The sequence below is a fragment of the Mirounga leonina genome, unplaced genomic scaffold (assembly GCF_011800145.1).
Source record: "Mirounga leonina isolate KUSES-001 unplaced genomic scaffold, KU_Mleo_1.0 Mir_151, whole genome shotgun sequence".
NCBI classification, from domain to species: Eukaryota; Metazoa; Chordata; class Mammalia; order Carnivora; family Phocidae; genus Mirounga; species Mirounga leonina.
Window position 1 is genome coordinate 1331040 of NW_023270377.1, and position 16675 is coordinate 1347714.

Here is a 16675-nt window from a genome sequence, read left to right on the forward strand (position 1 = left end):
GTCGCTCAACCAACTGAGCCACCCAGGCACCCCACCATGTGAACTTCTGCAGAGGTGGCAGTTTCTTGGTGTTGCTCTTGTGGCGGGCAAGGGTGGTGGTTTCATTCCAGTGACCCAGCGTGCGCGCTGCCTTTCTGGTAGGGTCCTTGTGCGCCAGAGGACCTCGAGGTGCAGGGTGTCCTCCAAACAGCACGTGTGTTCTTTAGCCCCACGGGTTGTACATGGCTGTCCTGCACAGCAGTAACCCAGGGAGGGTGCTCTCTCGGCCTTGCTTTCTGTTTTATTTTGTGTTACTAAATCTGCCTCAGTAGGTAGTTCTGCGTAGCTGGTTAAGTTTACTGAAATACACTGAAACCAAGTAAATGTAGCTTCCCATTTTTCAGTTGAGTTATTTGAAAAAGAAAGTAAGAAAGGTCTGTACTTGCTGGAGAAGATGAGACCGTATCTGTTACTGCTGCACAGCGGGTGTATGTGACGCGTTCCCGCTGCAGGCTGCCAGAGGGGACGCTTGTGTGCCCTCCCCGGCCTTCTCTGTGGCCAGGATGCCCTTAGAATCCGGCCTTTAGGATGTTCCGAAGGCCGGCGTGTAAGTCCCATCGTCCCGCTCTGTGGCTGTGGCGTGCGGTCTCCGGGCCCGGTGCTTGCGTTCTGCGGGGACGAGAAGCGCTGCGGGGCGGGGCTGCCATCCCAGCACCTGCAGGGGCCCCGTGTCGCGGGCACGCTGCCCGTGCTGACAGCTGTGCTTTTGTGACTCACCGACTGACGTGGCTCTGGGCACTGCATCTCTCTCTGCCCTTTCACTCGCAGGCGCGCGTGTTGGGAGTGCCTGCGGTGGCCTGTGTGTGACAGACGTGCCTCTCTCTCGTGTGCAGGTGTGGACCACTACAACGAGGTGAAGAAGGTCACCATCAGGGAATATCTGCCTCCTCACGTGGTGATCTACATCGACACGCCCGTTCCAGAGATCCAGAGTCGGATTCAGAAGAAAGGAAACGTAATTCAGCTTTTCAGTTGCAGCCCACGCTCATTTACGTGTCCTCGTTATCTCGACGTGTCCTTGCAGATCAGCCCTTCCTGGTGGTGGTCACGGCAGTTTGCTGTCAGGCGCTGCGGGCCTTCACAGAGATGGGTGGCCCACACAGTGGGGCCCCTGAACGTGGGCCCTTGTGTGGAGGGTGGAAGGGGGCCCTGGTCAGTCACTGCCCTCCAGCAGTGCCCTGCAGCCCTGAGCACCATCCCGCCGTCACCTGTCCCCTAAGCCACCCCTTGAAGAGGGTTAGTGTCCTGGTGGCAGGCCCCTGTGCCCTGCACCTTCCAGTACTCTAGTGGGGTTTCTGCACCCTATTCTCTGTCTGCGGATCAAATGTGATTTCTGGTATCCTTTCAGCTCTTCCCTCCTAGCTCAGGTTGAGCCCCTCTCCCTCCTTCCCCTGCGTAGTGACTAGAACGGTGGGGCCTCGGTCTCTGTGCGTGTGGTGCTGGCTGGGCCTGCGTTCGATGGCCTGAAGCCGGGGATTGCTGTTGCTCCCTGGCCCGGCAGGCCCGAGGCAGGACACGGAGCACGAAGACGTCACTGCCGCTCGGTCTGGTTCTTGTCTGCAGACATCGCTCCCGCTTGGAGTGTTTTCTCCTGGGAGAGAATAGATCTTCTTTCTGATGCAGTGATGCAGGTGTAGAGTTGCGTGTGGGGGTCAACAGCAAACAGGGAAGCAGAGGAAGGTACCAGGTGGAGGTCAGTGCCATGAAGAAACACGAGATAGAAGACAACGTGACTTGCCCATAGCATTGCTACACTGCAAGGTTTTAGATACTGAGACTGGCTGCTCAGACGTGGAGGTTTCAGTTTCTGAATTTGGCTTAGCACGCTTCAGGGGACAGGGGAGGCGAGCAGTGGAGGAAGTGCGAGAGGTGGTTGGGGTGTGTGAGGAGTGAGGGGAGAAGGCAGGAGGGAGTCGGTGGAGGAGAGGAGGGTGTGAGGGCTGGGGGAGAAGTGGGCCAGTCCCCCTGTTGTCATGGTCTTAGCTGCCAGGCTCTGTATACATGTGCACGCGTGTCCTCATACGTGTGCTGTACGTGTGTGTGTGTACCATATCCCATGCCATGCTGTACGTGCCAAGGGAGTTCTTCCTGATCCCATTCTAAGCATGCATCTTAACGTCTCTGAAAGGTTATGCCATGGCATTCCCTGGGCAAATGTGGGTGCATCGCTGTGGTACAGTGAGGATGACCCTGATCAATACCAAGGCCTCTTTCCTATAATCTCTGCAACACCCATGAGTTGTTCCAAGAAAACCGTGTTTGTTGCTTGTTTTTCCCTTTTACAGGTGCACAAGTAAAAGTCTAAACGTTCCACTTGTTTTTTCCTGCTTTTTTTAAAGCCACATGAAATGAAGATCAGCTCCGCCTATCTGCAGGACATCGAGAACTCCTATAAGAAAACCTTCCTGCCGGAGATGAGGTGAGCTAAATGCATGATTGATTTCTATGACTGCAACATCTCCACACATGGTTCCCTGTTCCCAGCAGCCCAGGAGTTCACTCTTACTACAATGGATGTTGTCTGGGGTGTTTTATTTTATTTTATTTATTTATTTTTAAGATTTTATTTATTTATTTGACAGAGAGAGACACAGCAAGAGAGGGAATACAAGCAGGGGGAGCGGCAGGCAGAGTCAGAGAGAGAAGCAGGCTTCCCGCGGAGCAGGGAGCCCAATGCAGGGCTCAATCCCAGGACCCCGGGATCATGACCTGAGCTGAAGGCAGACACTTAATGACTGAGCCACCCAGGCGCCCCATGTCTGGGGTGTTTTAATCGCATGTTTATAAGCAAAAATGACAGCACACATTTCAGCTTGATTGGTGGGGGTTTTTTGGTTTTTCAGTCCATACTTCTTTGTTTTATTTCTAAGATCATTTGAGGCTGGAAATAAAGCCATGCTATATTCCACGATGGGGTGTTAGCATCAGAGAACTCCTGTGTTTTGACCTGAGGGGGCAGCCAGACATTGCTGTTTTCCTGGAAGGCTTGCTCGAAAGTGCTGCTTGAATCCGTACAGAGAATTCATGGAGGACAAGAAATCCCTGTAGATCCTTTCAAAAGTTATTCTTAATGGTGGTTTGGATTAAATGAAATCCCACCAGATCCTCCTGTTTCTTTCCTTCCTCCCGCTCTCATTGTTTCTTTTCTGAAAGCACAAAGGGAAGTGTTCCCCCACTCTGCTCGTCGTCCTGTGGTCCTTGGCTGCCGGTGTGTGAGAGGGAAGTCGGGGGCCACTGTCCCTCGAGTCCCACTGGAAGGAGGTGTTTGATCTCTTCTGTTGATCTCTAGTAGCTTGTCTTAAACTGTTTTAAACTTAAGCCTCTTGATGCCCAAAAATCTCATGCCTTTGTTTAAGACTTTAATGTATAAAATTGTGATTAAAAACAAAGTTATAGTAACTTTGGAAGAAACGTTGGATTTGTAAATTGAAAACTAGTTTTTTTAACCATAAGTGTTGATGCTTACATTCCTGCCTCTCTCTTGTGCTGTTTCCTAGCAGCAGTACAGAGCAGGGTGAGCTCTGGGTCCCTGTCTTCCTGTTGTACTGCCCTGTTTAGAGGATCAGAGGTGTAGAAAAAAATCAGGTTTGTAAATCTATGCTCAGGAGAATGTATAGACATATGTGAATAAGCAGAAGAAGCAGAGATGGTTGACCCTCGCATGTCAGTTCCAAAACTCTGAGATCTTCTGACTACAAAACATCAACTGAGAAAGGGTGTCCTGACAAATTCTCAAATAGAATTTTTAGATAATAATGCCTGAATTCAACTTGTCATCAGGGTGAGGTTTTCCTTTACTTTGAGGTTATTTTCAAGAACTTCTCCTCGAGGGCTTCCTGATCACGAAGTATGTTTAGCGGCCATCGTAAGCGTTCCTTGCATCATTTGGTTGCTCAGACTTGATTTGCAGTGGGAGTTCGCTCCTGAAGCCTCACGTGCTGTGTTCCATGGCTCACGTGCGCCTCTGCACGGCCCAGGGGGCGCCGCTTTCCGTGTTGAGCATCCAACTGCTTCCTCCCTGGCTGGGTAGCCCAGCCGAGCACGCTTCTCTCTGGCCAAATCCCTGTGTGGAGCAGAACAGTGCTCAGATCTTTACAAGTCGGGGCAGGCGATACTGTGTTTGTTCTGCATTTTGCGTAACTACCACCGTAGTCGGTTGCAGGCCTTGTGGCTGCTCACGGAGTGCGGAAGTCGTTGCTCGGCAGTGACTAACACGACAGTTCCTAAGGGTGGACACGGCTGCTCCTTACTCAGTGCCCCCACCCCCTCTCAATGTGCTGAGCTCCATGAGTCTCAGCACAGCGTCACAAATGCTGTCGGCCTGGGAGTTGATGTGCAGGCCTTCCCCACGGTGTCATTGCCCGCGGGCCACTTTGAGAAATCGGACAGGTCAGGGTGTTCCGTGCATCACTGAGAAGCGTCCCCAGCTTGGCATTCAGAGTCCTTGGTAGCAGGCAGCGCTGAGGATGTGAGGTGCTCTGGTGTGGAGTGTTGTGTTCTTATGACTTAATATGGGGCCTTCACGGCCTCTGCTAAGTCCCAGTAGGACAGCGCGTTCCCCTCTGATGAGCAGCGGAGACTCGCACTTTGGGGGAATGAGCTCCCCTCCTTTCTTCCCAGGGGGGGTGGATGTTTCTCAAGTCCAGGGGGCTCGCGCCACCATGGGTCAGGAGGTTTAGACTTCCACATGGAGAAAATGGACCTCTGTTTTGCATTGTAATCCTTACCAAGTTTCCAGGTTGCTTGCTTGCTTTCTTTGTCACCAGCATCGACCACCTGAAAGGGAAAAGTGCACGTCTGAGCGGAGTGTCTGGCCGTGTTTGTGGGGCTGGGTCGGTCGGCGGTGGGCACCGAGTCGTGCTGCTGCGCTCGTAAGCAGCCGCGCTGTGGATTTATTCGTCTCTGTTCCGGCACGGATACCTGCCCCGGCCATGTCCCCGCATGGCCGACGGCGGCGCTCTTGCTTTGCTAGTCCTGTCTCGCTGTGCACCGGGCAGACCAAGGTGAAGGGAAGAAGAGGCGCTTCGGGTAGGTGTGTGTTTCTCAAGTAACACGTGTAGCACGTGGTAGCAAACAGGACAGGCTCGAGGTTATGCACTTGTCTCCGTGAGAAGCGGGCACCTTTCCGCGGCCGACGGTCGCGCTGCAGACTAGCGTGCTCACCTGAAGACACCGCGCGCGGGCTGGCCTCCCGGCTGGGGACCATCCCCTCGCCTGCTTTCAGGAGAGTCTAATGGAGCTCGCTTTCAGCAGTTTGTATGATGAGAACAGTGGATGGATCTGTGAATGTCTGTGTGGGATTTAATTTGATTTTTCCAAATGAATAGCATAGTATAGATTTTTAAAAACTGTAGGTCATGCGCTCTTCTGCCACAGAGACTCATTATGCCGCGGGCATTGGTTTCTCCCCTCGTGGTCCTGCTGTGTCAGCTCTGTCTTCTGAACATACATGGTCTGTCTGCTGTCATAGCTCAAGCTGTGTGGAGTTGCGGAAACCCTTACATTAGAGGTCATTTGTCACATTTAAAAGGACACCTACGTGAAAGTTTCTGTGCAGCCTGTGTTACGTAAGTGTTCGATTGTAGACCAGAATCCTGCTTCAGCTCGGTGATGTACTTGCCTCTTGAGGTTTTCTCTTGGAAATTCACTGGGAAATTTGACTAGAACTAACAATTTTTACATGAAATTTTAAGAAACCTATCATGAATAGGTTATCTAAAGTTTATAAGTCTTTGTGTTTTAGAATTCAGGAGGTGTTTCCCCACAGAAACAGTTTTAGATTTTCTGGGTCTGTTTATTTAAAGTCATTTAGTTACATATTATATATTTATAGCGGCTAACCTTAGAAGATAAAATTGTTAGAATGTTAGTAATTTAGCAATAAAATCAAAATTAAATAAGAAGTGTGTTTGAGCTTGAATGTCAGTATTTGAAGCAAAGCGGATTTACTGGGTACGATTGGTGGCCGCCATCCGAGGGGCTCTGAATGCCTGTCTGCACCCGAGCTGGTCTCTCTTGTGTCAGCTCTTCTTTCACGACCAGGACGCGGTCTTGTTATGTGTCCTTTGTGAACGCGTGAAGAACAGTGCGGCTTTGGCCAGAGTCATATTGAGAGAATTTAGGAGGCACAGTGAACTACCATAGGAATATGTATTTTCTGACTCTGTCAACATTTATGCTTAAAATTGTTGGAGAATATGTTTTTTATCTTCATTACCTTGATTTTGAATGTATTTAAGCTTGAGCTATAGCTGGGTTTGGCAAACCTCCGTGTATTCACTCGTGAAGAGACATTTACTCTGCTCTGTTTGTAAACGTCACCATCAGCACTGCTGTTCCCGGGAGGCCCGGCGGTTCCTGGGAGAGTGGGCCTGGGGGATCAGGTGGCTTTGAATTCCCTCCTTAGGCCTTGACGGTGTCCCTGAATCTCTGACACCCTTGTTGGCCACCCTCTGTTTCGGCCTCCCTTCACAGACAAGCCGGTGGGAATGAGGGGTTGCTGTGTCCTGTGTCCTCTGTCAGTTTGTCTGTTACTGAGGCATTGGCTGTGGGACTCTGCTTGTTATAGGCACCCAGAAAATAAATGTTCGTTGAATTGAGTCACATGGAAGATGGAAACGTTAGGCTATGAAATTGGCTCTGTAAGTTGTTTTCAGTAGATGGTCTGGAGTCCTGTCTTTGTCCCCTTGCACACCCACGCAGCGCCTGCCGCCTGGCGGGGCTTCGGAAGTGTGCTGTCCTGTGCGCCGGAGGCACCTGTCACTGCTTTCCTGACCTGTCGTGCTCATGCTTGTGACTGCTACGCCAGGGAAGCCAAATGGTGAGCACTTACATTGCTGTGTGGCAGACAGTGATGCTTCCGGGCCAGCCGGCCTCCCCGATCATCAGGGAGTGTCCACGACTCTGTCTCCTGCACACGTGGTTTACGTCGGACTCCGTGTGGCTTGTGGGGGGAGATCACTGCCCTTTGTGCCTTTCTCTTCAGCAACGGTGGGAGGCGGGGCCCTTGGGGGGGACTATGCTGGGCTCTCGCATGAGGGGCAGCGTGTGCTCCAGCCACGAGGGCGGATTTCTGGCTTTCTGGATCCATCGTCATTGTGCCTGTGGTTTCTGACGTTTTCATGCGTCTGTAGTGAGACAGGAAATGCAGTGATCTGGCTGCAGCGAGGAACGGTCATCCAGTCGGACGACTTCCTTTGAGTGTCTGATACAGGCGTGTCTGTAATCACAGCACCTGAGAAGCTGGGGGTTCGTATGGGTCCACAGCAGTGATACCCATACAAGTGCTTCAGCTGCACTGAGCTCATTAAGCTGTGGCCTGCTGACGGGGTTCGTGGTTGGAGAAGCTGGGTACCACTGTGGAGGGTCAGATGTGGATTTCAGGTTGAGCATAGCTTGTGAAGTCTTGGACTCCCTATGGATTTACACCCCATCAGTAGGGGGTGCTGTGCTGTAGACTCCTAAACGAGACAGTGTCCCTTGTGTAATCCTCTTGTGTGCCATGCAGGTGACCCCGGGGGGAGTAGTAGTCTGTCCTTGACATTCTGCTGGCCCCTTTGCTGGAAGAGGGTCAGACGTTTCTGCAGTGATGGGCCTCCAGTCTGGGCGGCCTCGCTGGCCTCTCTGGCCAGCGTCAAGGCCTCAGGTCTCCCACGGGTTGGTCTGGAGGTGGTAGCAGAGGCAGCCTCTTCATTTGTCAGGTGCAGACTTACCCGTCTGTTGGCTTCCAGTTGTCTCCCGGGCGGGCAGCCAGCTGTCTGCGTCAAACGTGGTGGGGGCATGGGCAGAAGTGCTGGAAAGAGCATCCTGCTGTCTCCTTCTTTTCGGGACCTAGCTATGATTTTTCAGTGTCCAGACGAAGGGCCAAGGACTAAGGGAACTGAGCTGCTGCCTTCCTGCTGCGGAGTCGGTTTGTCTCCTGGATTCTAGCAGCTCGAGTGCCCGTCCTTCCTCCTCCACCACTTGGCTGCTCTGCGCCCACGTCTTGGTGAGGCACTGGGTGCCTTTGTCCTGTCTGGTAATGGACCTGCGGCGGCGGCGGTGACCCCTGCACCCTGCCACCCTCAGCCCCTGGTCTCTCATGCCCGTGGGGGGGCGGGTAGCCAGAAGGGAAGTCGGGACACACACCTGCTGTCATCACTGTCCAGTCGGGAGCTAGCAGGCCCTCCTCAGCCATTGAGGCCACGGGAGCAGCTCATTGTCCCCTTCAAAGAATGGCCAGCTTTAGTGTTTGTAGCGGTAGACTTTACTGTCATGTATTCATTTGTGCATTAGCATAAGCTTGGAAATTTACACTGAATTTCTTCTTGCCTTTTCTTACAGTGAGAAATGTGAGGTTTTACAGTATAGTGCAAGGGAAGCTCAAGATGCAGAAAAGGTAAGAAATGGGCTGAAAAGTTTATAATTATTTTTAAATTTGATTCATATATAAGGTTCTTGTAAATCAGATAATCAGTTCAGCTCCTACTGGTCTTAGAAATGTCTGTATTTCATAAGCTAAAAGAGGTACTAAGGCAGCCCAGTGAGATTTTGATTTTCATTTAAATAATTCAGTTTCTAGGATCTTAAAATTGTGGAAGGTACATTAGTAAGTGCATTTTGTAAAATTCGAGTCCATCTCCGTGCAGTTTTCAAGAGAACTTAACGAGTAATAGCCAAAAAAATTGAAAAAGGATAATGCGGGAACATTTGCCTTCCCAAATACAAAAACATATTGAAAAATTATGGTGATGAAAGCGCTGAGGTATTAATGCAGGAATGGAACAGAACAGGGAGTGGAAAAACAAGTGTGTGTGTGACTTGACTTTGGTAAAGGCGGCACTTTAAAGAATAAGAAAAATGAAGTAGAAGAAAATGGATTATTTCTTAAATGGCGTTGAGACAATGGATCATCCATTAGGCAAAAAAATGTCCCATGTATTATATATTAATCATAAATTACTAAAAAGCAAAACAAAGGGTGTAAAAATTCTAGAAGAAAATGCCGGTTTTATGACTTGGGGTTGAGGCCTAGGAGATGATAGGAAACGGCTCTGCGGAGTTGACTGCCTGGCCGGCTCTGGGCGTGGGAGGAGGAGAAAGCTACGGAGACAGGTCTTTTCCACAGAGAGGAGCGTACTCCCTGAGGACCGGAGGCCACTTCCCAGTCCGGCTCCGGGATAGCTCTGACGATGGCCCTCGGCCCATTCCGCTCGGATGGATTACATTCTATGTCCTTCTGTATCTGTGGTGTGGATGTGTTTGTGTTTAGGCTGTTTTCACACCCTGATAGTCTGTTCAGATGCCAGGGGTCTGAGTAGAAGAATGCATTTGCTCTGTAAGACCATGTTGTGTTTTGAGTTCATACTCAAAATTCCTGAAAGTTAGGAGAGGACCCTGAATTTGGCGTGTTTGGGGCAGAATGCATCTGAAAAGACTGTCCCTCCGGGAGGTCAGACTGCAGGCTGTGTGTGGGGGGCTGGAAACAGGTTATTGGAGCTCTCTAGGAAATGTGTCAATTTTCTTGTTCTCTTGTTGCTTTCAGTGGCTAGGTCTTGTGTTCTGGAATGAAGTCCCTGGGGAGGAAATGAGTAGTCTGTCACTAATACTGGGTCCCCTGGTCTTGAGTCTTTTTTTGTCCTGTGCTGCTTCTCCCAGCCTCCCATGTAATTTCTACACCACCCATGTGTTAGCTGGGCCAGGCGCCCACACTGAGGGTCAGCACCACCCCCTGACCCCAGTGTCCACTGGGCTGGGTGCCCACACTGAGGGTCAGCACCCAATCTCATTTCTGCACTGAAGGCCATCTGTCCGACTTCCTTTCCTTTTGACTTCGGTGATTGTTCCTGCTAGATACCCGTGGCTCATACTGGATTAAAATGTTACCACCTTTAAATTTTCAGAATGGGACTCTGCATTAAATTGGAATTGTTTTTGTCTCAGGTGGTGGAGGATATTGAATACCTCAAGTACGACAAAGGGCCGTGGCTCAAGCAGGATGACCGTACTCTTCACCATCTGCGGATGCTGTAAGTTCCGTGCTTTTGGGAACCGGCCAGATAGGACAAGGGGCTGGAGTTTTGAGTGCAGTCCCTCGCCTGCTGTAGAAACTTAGAGAATTTTGAAGGAATTCTACTTTAAGTTAGGTGTTAACGGTACCACCAATAATGAGGTGTATTTCCTATTCCCTTCAAACAGGCTCTTGCATTCTCCAGTCTGACAATTAATTGATTTCCAATATTAATTCAACAGATATTTTGCTTCCACCATGTGCCAAGCACTGTTCCAGATTTAGAGGATTTAGAATCAAAACTCCTGCTTGTATCTCCTCTGGGCACTTTGTCCTCCAGCCCCCGGGCCCAGGATGGTGGGGAGATGGCTGTCAGTCTGTTGCTGGTTCGCTTGCTGAGCAGCGCCCCGACTCTCGCAGACACGCCACAGAGTGCTTTCTCCAGCGAGGGCCTTGACGCCCTTCAAGGGACCGTTCGCTGTTCTGTCAGGACAGTGAGTGTCTTACGCGTGGGGCCGTTGCCACACCTCCTGGGCCATGAAATGAGTTCCTTGGTCAGGCAGCATCAGGCCGGTGACCGTGTGTGTGAGTGCCCTGGGGCTACCGTGACAAGCAGCCACACGCTGGGGGTGATGAAAGCAGCGGAAGTTTAGTCTCCTAGTTCTGGAGTCCGGAAGTCCGAAGTCCAGGTGTTGGCAGGGCCACCCTGCTCTTCAGGTTCTAGGAAGAATCCTTCCTGCCTCTTCCAGCTTCTGGTGGCTGCTGGTGTACCTCGGCATTCCTTGGCATGTGGCTTCATCACTCCCACTCTGCCTCTGTCCTCACAGGACGTGCTTCCCTGTGTGTCTGTGTCTCTGTCTACATTTCTCTCTGGCTATAAATTCACCAGTCGTGGGATTAGGACTCATGCCAGTCCCCTGTGATCACATTTTAACTTCTCTCTGCAAAGACCCTGTTTCCAAATAAGATCCCATTCAGAGGTTCCAAGTGGACATGAATTTTGGGGGGACACTATTCAACTCAGTATACCATGTGTTTTGAGGGGCCCTGAGCGCAACCCCACACTCGGGAACTCACTGGAAGGACTCAGGAATCACAGCAGGTGGTTGCGCTCATGGCTAAGGTTTTCACAGGGAATCAGCAAGGATACCTAGCTGGTCAGTGAGGAGAAGGACACGGCAAATCTGGAGCAGTCCACGCGCCGGTGATCGAGGCTCCCTCCCTCGCAGGAGGGACGTGCCAAATGAGCTGCTTCGTTGGGCACGAGAAAAGCAGTAACATGGGCTTGGGCAGTGTCTGCCCACAGAGCCCATTAGACACTCGGTGCCCAGAGTTTTTATTGGGTGCTGGTCATGTTGGCCTTGTCAGCTGCTCAAGTTCTGACCTCCAGAAGGAAGGCTGGTGCTCCCCATAAATCACATTGTAACCTGGTGCCCAGTGTGTGGTGCCCCAGCCTTAAGGTAGCGTTTGTGAGACTCTGAGCCCTCCCAGCCGAGGGAGACCGCAGTCTCAGGCCTGCTCTGTTTAGGACCGTGGAAGGGCATTCCACGTGCACATGAGCTGGGCTTCTGGCAGACAGGTCTTGGGCAGGAAGGCACATCTGAACCCAGGAAATGGAAGTTTCCTGGGAGGGTCGGTGGCTGCCCCTTCATGAAGGGTGGGACCCCGTGTTACTGACTTCCTCATTTGTCCCCAGGGACGGGCCGTGCTGGAGGCTCAGCATCGGCTTCTGCTCCGCCATGCTGGACACACACGGTGGCCGGGCGGCATCAGTTTGAGGAGCACCAGTCTGAGTGTTGAGTCCACGGATGGTGTCCATCCTGCCTGGTGACCACTCTACCTGTCAGCCCGTTGGATAAGCTCTGCCAGAGCTGGGCCCCAAGGGTCAGAGCTTCCTCTATGTGCTGGGGAGTTTGCTAGCTCACGGTGTTTCTCTTGGTATGACTGATATGCTTGGATGCACCCAAATGTCTGCACATATAGAGTCCATGTATTTCAATAATTTCTCAAGTTGGACCTATTGATTTAGTTATTAAAAGTAGGACCTAAAATTTTAGTCATTTTTAGCAGTTTTTTTGTTGTATGCTTAAGATGGAAGAAATAGCAGCTCACAGGAAAGATCCTATGGTTTTGGGGTGGCCTCCGAAGGCATGGCCTGGGGGCAGAGGGGTGTGAGCAGGGGCCGGGCGAGTGGGGATGTGCCTTGGGCATGTGGACGTTCTTGGACGGTCAATCTGTCTTCCTAGTGATGGGAAGTGGGTCATCAACCACAGTGGCAGTTGGGTGGGGGAAGGATGTGTTGGAGGTCTGAGGAGGGAGGAAAGGTAGGAAGCATTGTCTAGGCGTCGGCGTGGGGAGGACGGACCGAGGCAGCGCGGCGGTCCTGACGTCCGGTGGAGGGAGCGCTTTCCCGCTGCTGCAGCTGCCCAGGGGCCGGCAGGGAGTAGGCAGGGTTCTGGATTCCAACAGGATCGGCGAGTAGGAGAATGTACAAAAGTGAATTAGTGTGACGGTGAGAGATTTAACGTGGGTGAGGCAGGGTGGAGAACACAGAAAAGGTGGGTGGAAGCCAGTGGATTAGAGGTCGGAGTCACGCCCGCTCACCTCACAGGGTCAGGTCCGGTCCCCATGTGGTTCCAGCACGTTGCACCTATTTTGCTCCACGTTGGGAGTAAAGCTGAGTGCATGGGGTGAGGGCGTGTGCACACACCTTACAACTCTCCGTGTATGAGAACTGTTCTCTGGAAAACACATGCTGTGAGCTTGACCATCTTCCCCAAGTCCTACACAGACCATGTAGTTCGAACAAAAAGCAGACAGAAACTTGTGATTCTGATGCCAAAGAGAAGTGTTGGCTTTACTTTGCATTTTATAAACACTGAACTTCAGTGTGTTTTTATTACTCATTTATTTGTCCTTTGTGAGTTTTCTCTTCACATTTATTGATCTTTTTAACAAAACAGCCTTTTGTTTTCTTGAATTTCTCTATTTCTCTGTTTTCAGTCTGATTCCTGCTCTACTTTTTATTATTACTATTTTTCAGAGGTCTAGATGCTCGATTTCAGATCTTCATCATACGTGCCATCTGCTTGTCGGCGTCCCTCCTGTTTAATTGCCCTTGTGATCTGAGAAGACACTGCGTGTGATGTCTCCTTGTTTGCATGGGTGCGGGGGCTTTACGTGGTCAGGCATGCTTTCCTTCTGGATTCACGTTCTGGTCGAGCGTGAGAAGAATGCGCATCCTGCTGTTGAGTGGAATGTTCTGTCAGTGTCGGGGAGACCAGGCTGCATTGTGGGTGGGGGTGTTCAGCTCATCTACGTGCCCCAGGCTTCTCTGCCAGCGAGGGAGGGGGCGGTGAGGTCTCTGGCCACGGGAGCATGTGGCCCTTTCTCCGCTGACGTGTGTTTTCACCTCACGTACTTTGATGCTCTGCTGTTAGGTGTTCAGGGTTGTTAGGTCTTGGTGGAGAACTGACCCCTTCCTCACTACAGAACGCCACGCTTCATCCCTCATGATTATTCTTGTTCTGCAGTCTGTCGTGTCTGAATGGGTCGTGCTGTTCCAGCTTTGGTTCGCGTAGGCGTCTTCCTCCATCCCTTTCCTTTGAACCCGAGTCTTTGTTTACCGTGGGTGTCTTGTAGCCAACGTAGATTTGGTCCTGTGTTTTTCTCTGTTCTGACAGTCTCTGTGTCTTAATTGCTGTGTTTGGACCATTTACATTTAAAAGGAGTGTTGACGTATGTGGATTAACATTTACTGTGTCTTGTCATGAAAAGTTTTACATTTGTTGCATTTGTTCTTTGTTTTCCTTCGTTTTCCTGCCTTCTCTGGCTATGCCTGAGCCTTCTGGATGATTCCATGCTCCTCTCCCCTAGCAGAGCAGTTGCACTTCTTGCAGCGTGGTTGTCGTGGCTGTGGGGCTTCCGGGCTCCACGTGCAGTCATCTCGGTGCACTTTCCCATGGCCCTGCCGCCTCCAGGGTGGTGCGGGGACCTCGGAGCAGAGCATCGCACTTCCTCCCTTCATCCGCATGCTGACATCTGTCAGAGCTCTTCTTCCGGGACGAGGATTTGATTTGCAGCGATGTTTTCTTGTTGTTGTAAGGACGGAAGTGATGACTTTCAAGCTCTTTCCTCATTGGAGCTGAAACTGGAAGTCTCTGTTCTTGAAAGTTCTGGTTCATTTTGTCTAGATGCTGATGGATGTAAATGTTTTTGTAAAGTTACGTAAATGGGATTATATGTGGTATCGTTCTGACCCTTGCTGGAGACCCTGTACCCTTTCTTCCAGCAGCCGTGTAGTGTTTGCCTCTAGGTCTGAAGCCTCGAGGTGTTAGCCTGAATCGCAGTTACAGGTCAGCGCTGTGTCCAGAGAGTGTTCCAGAAACATTTCCCGATGCCACGGCACTCCTGCCCGGTGGGCGCTCCCCTCACTTTACAGCTGGGGAAGCCACAGCTCAGGGGCACTGACCTGCACGGTGCGGAGGGGCCGACGTGACCCTGCCTGCGGTCCAGCTTGCAAACCGTGCTGCCTGCCCTCTCAGCGGCTCAGGCTTCCATCCTGGTGGGCTCGTCACCTCCTCCTCCTTCAGCTGTCATGCTGCCAGGACCCTCCCTTCCCGGGCGGCCCACTTACCCGCACACCCTAAGTAACACACTAAGGCCCTTGTGTTTGTCCCTGGTGGTTTCTCCCCCTCTCCTCTTCTTTCATGACTTCTGCTGCCTTTGGGGTTTGATCCCCTCATTCTTGATCTTTATCCTGCCATTAATTATTTCTTCCTACTGCTTGTTCTGTGTGCAACACACCCACCAGGCTAATTTTCATAAGAATGTCACAGTGGCCCTGTTTTCCCTTCACTCCGGATCCTTCGGTGGCCTACCTTTGTTTATTCACGAATCCAAATTTCATTTCTGAGAAGTAATTCAGAGTCCTGATCATCTGGTTCTCCCTTTTCCTGAATCTGTTCCCTCCCCCACCTGCCCAGTAATTTTCTGAGAATCCTAGCTTATGTCTAAGTCTGGCTATATTCACCCTTTACCCCCCGAATACCCTCTCTCCACTTCACCAAGATCATGATTTTAGAAGTTACTTAGTTGTGTTTTTGCCAGAGCATAGAGAAGGATTCAGTAATTTCCTTGAAGTTTACAGATTATAGCATTCAATTCACTGTTTTATTTTGCTGTAAATGGTCTGTCCGCTCCTTCTCCTGGTCCATCGCTCCCCTGCCCCTGCGCCCCGGATATTTCACAACAGTGTGCAATGGTAATCATGTTTATTTTCATGTGAGTGTCATTTCTTAATTTGGGGGACTCAAATGAAAATTTTGACCAATTTTCTAAGATAATTACTGTAAACATGCCATTTACCAGTTATACTCATTTTGTCTAGAACCTGACCAGATTATTGGTTTAGAGCATTTTTGTTCCATTTCAGTTACATGTGCCGGTGTGTGATTATGTGTGTGTGCGCTTATGCTGAGAGACAGGGACTGTATTTGTCGACCTGGATAACATTGTGTGTTCCTATGCATACTCCATAACTTCCTGGCTGGCACCCACCTTGGTCCATTCCATTCCTGGGTTGATGACTCCGGTCACCAGGCCGGGCTCCGCGTGTGCGGGGCTCTGAGCCCCTTCCTCCTGCTTCCCCAGAGTCTGGACCACCCTCCCGCTCACCCCGTTTGCTTCATCACGGACGCTTCTGTTTCTTGTGACTCTGGAACAAGTCCTTGTAGGAGATCCCAGGGCTGCAAAGTCTGTGGGGTACAAGTTTGGTATCAGAGCGTAGTGTTCAAACAGGGCTTTGTAGTTCAGGACAAGCCAACAGATAGACTGTGGACATGTTTTAGGAGCGAGGATAGACATTCTGTTAATTGGGAACCAGTGTTAGTCGTAAAACATAATTTACTACGTGTTTTTTCTGTCTCGTCTTGCCTCACTCTTTTAGAATATGCGGCACACCGCCTTGTGTTGTAAACTAGGCTCCGCTGCACTTTATCTTCTTCTTCGGGTGCTTTGGCTTATGATGTGAAGAGGATATGTTATCCTCAGCCAGTATTTGAATTCTCCTCAATTAGACTAAGTGCTTTGTGAACAGAATGTTTTCTTTCTCCGCTTTGTGCTCCCTGGGTCATAAAATGCTTCCCGTCATCTCTGTTCCTTACTTATCTTCAATCTAGAGTAAATCGAGTTGATGGAAGGTTACGACTCGGCGTTTACAGGAGACAAGACACCATAGGTTCATCCAGCAGTCGCTGCGGAAGCTCATGGGGTGTCGTTGACAGAGCGCTTTAGCCAAGTTTGAGCAAGTCGTAGACAGTTGCAGCAGATTATTTTTTTAATGTTCAGAAACAGTTGGAAGCTATTTGTTGAAAGAGACGGTGTGTTGGGGGTTTCGTGGAAATGGTACTTCTGCCCGACGGGGTATAGACGGTGCTGCGCTCTGCATGTCGCACACCAGCTCCCGGCCAGCACGTTCTCTCCGATGGCCCAGAATGTCGTAGGCTTTTCAAACTATTGAGGAAACCAATCATACTCCACCTTGATACCTGTTAACATTTAAAAACACTGATTTTCATTTTTAGTGGAAATTGTTTATGCTCAGATCACTTTAAAGAATTATCTTTATAAAATGAGAATAATTCTGTT

The 16675-nt window shown here is 50.5% G+C and overlaps 1 protein-coding gene across 2 annotated transcripts in view; it reads left to right on the top strand.

Moving 5' to 3' along the window:
- Nucleotides 1–16675, top strand: part of NDUFA10 (NADH:ubiquinone oxidoreductase subunit A10) — a 93271-nt gene that overhangs the window by 8980 nt on the left and 67616 nt on the right. For both annotated transcript variants that reach the window (XM_035006740.1, XM_035006741.1), the window contains exons 5-8: nt 873–994; nt 2379–2458; nt 8362–8416; nt 9961–10046. In XM_035006740.1, coding sequence (XP_034862631.1) covers nt 873–994; nt 2379–2458; nt 8362–8416; nt 9961–10046 — 343 coding nt within the window. The remainder of the gene's footprint in view (nt 1–872; nt 995–2378; nt 2459–8361; nt 8417–9960; nt 10047–16675) is intronic.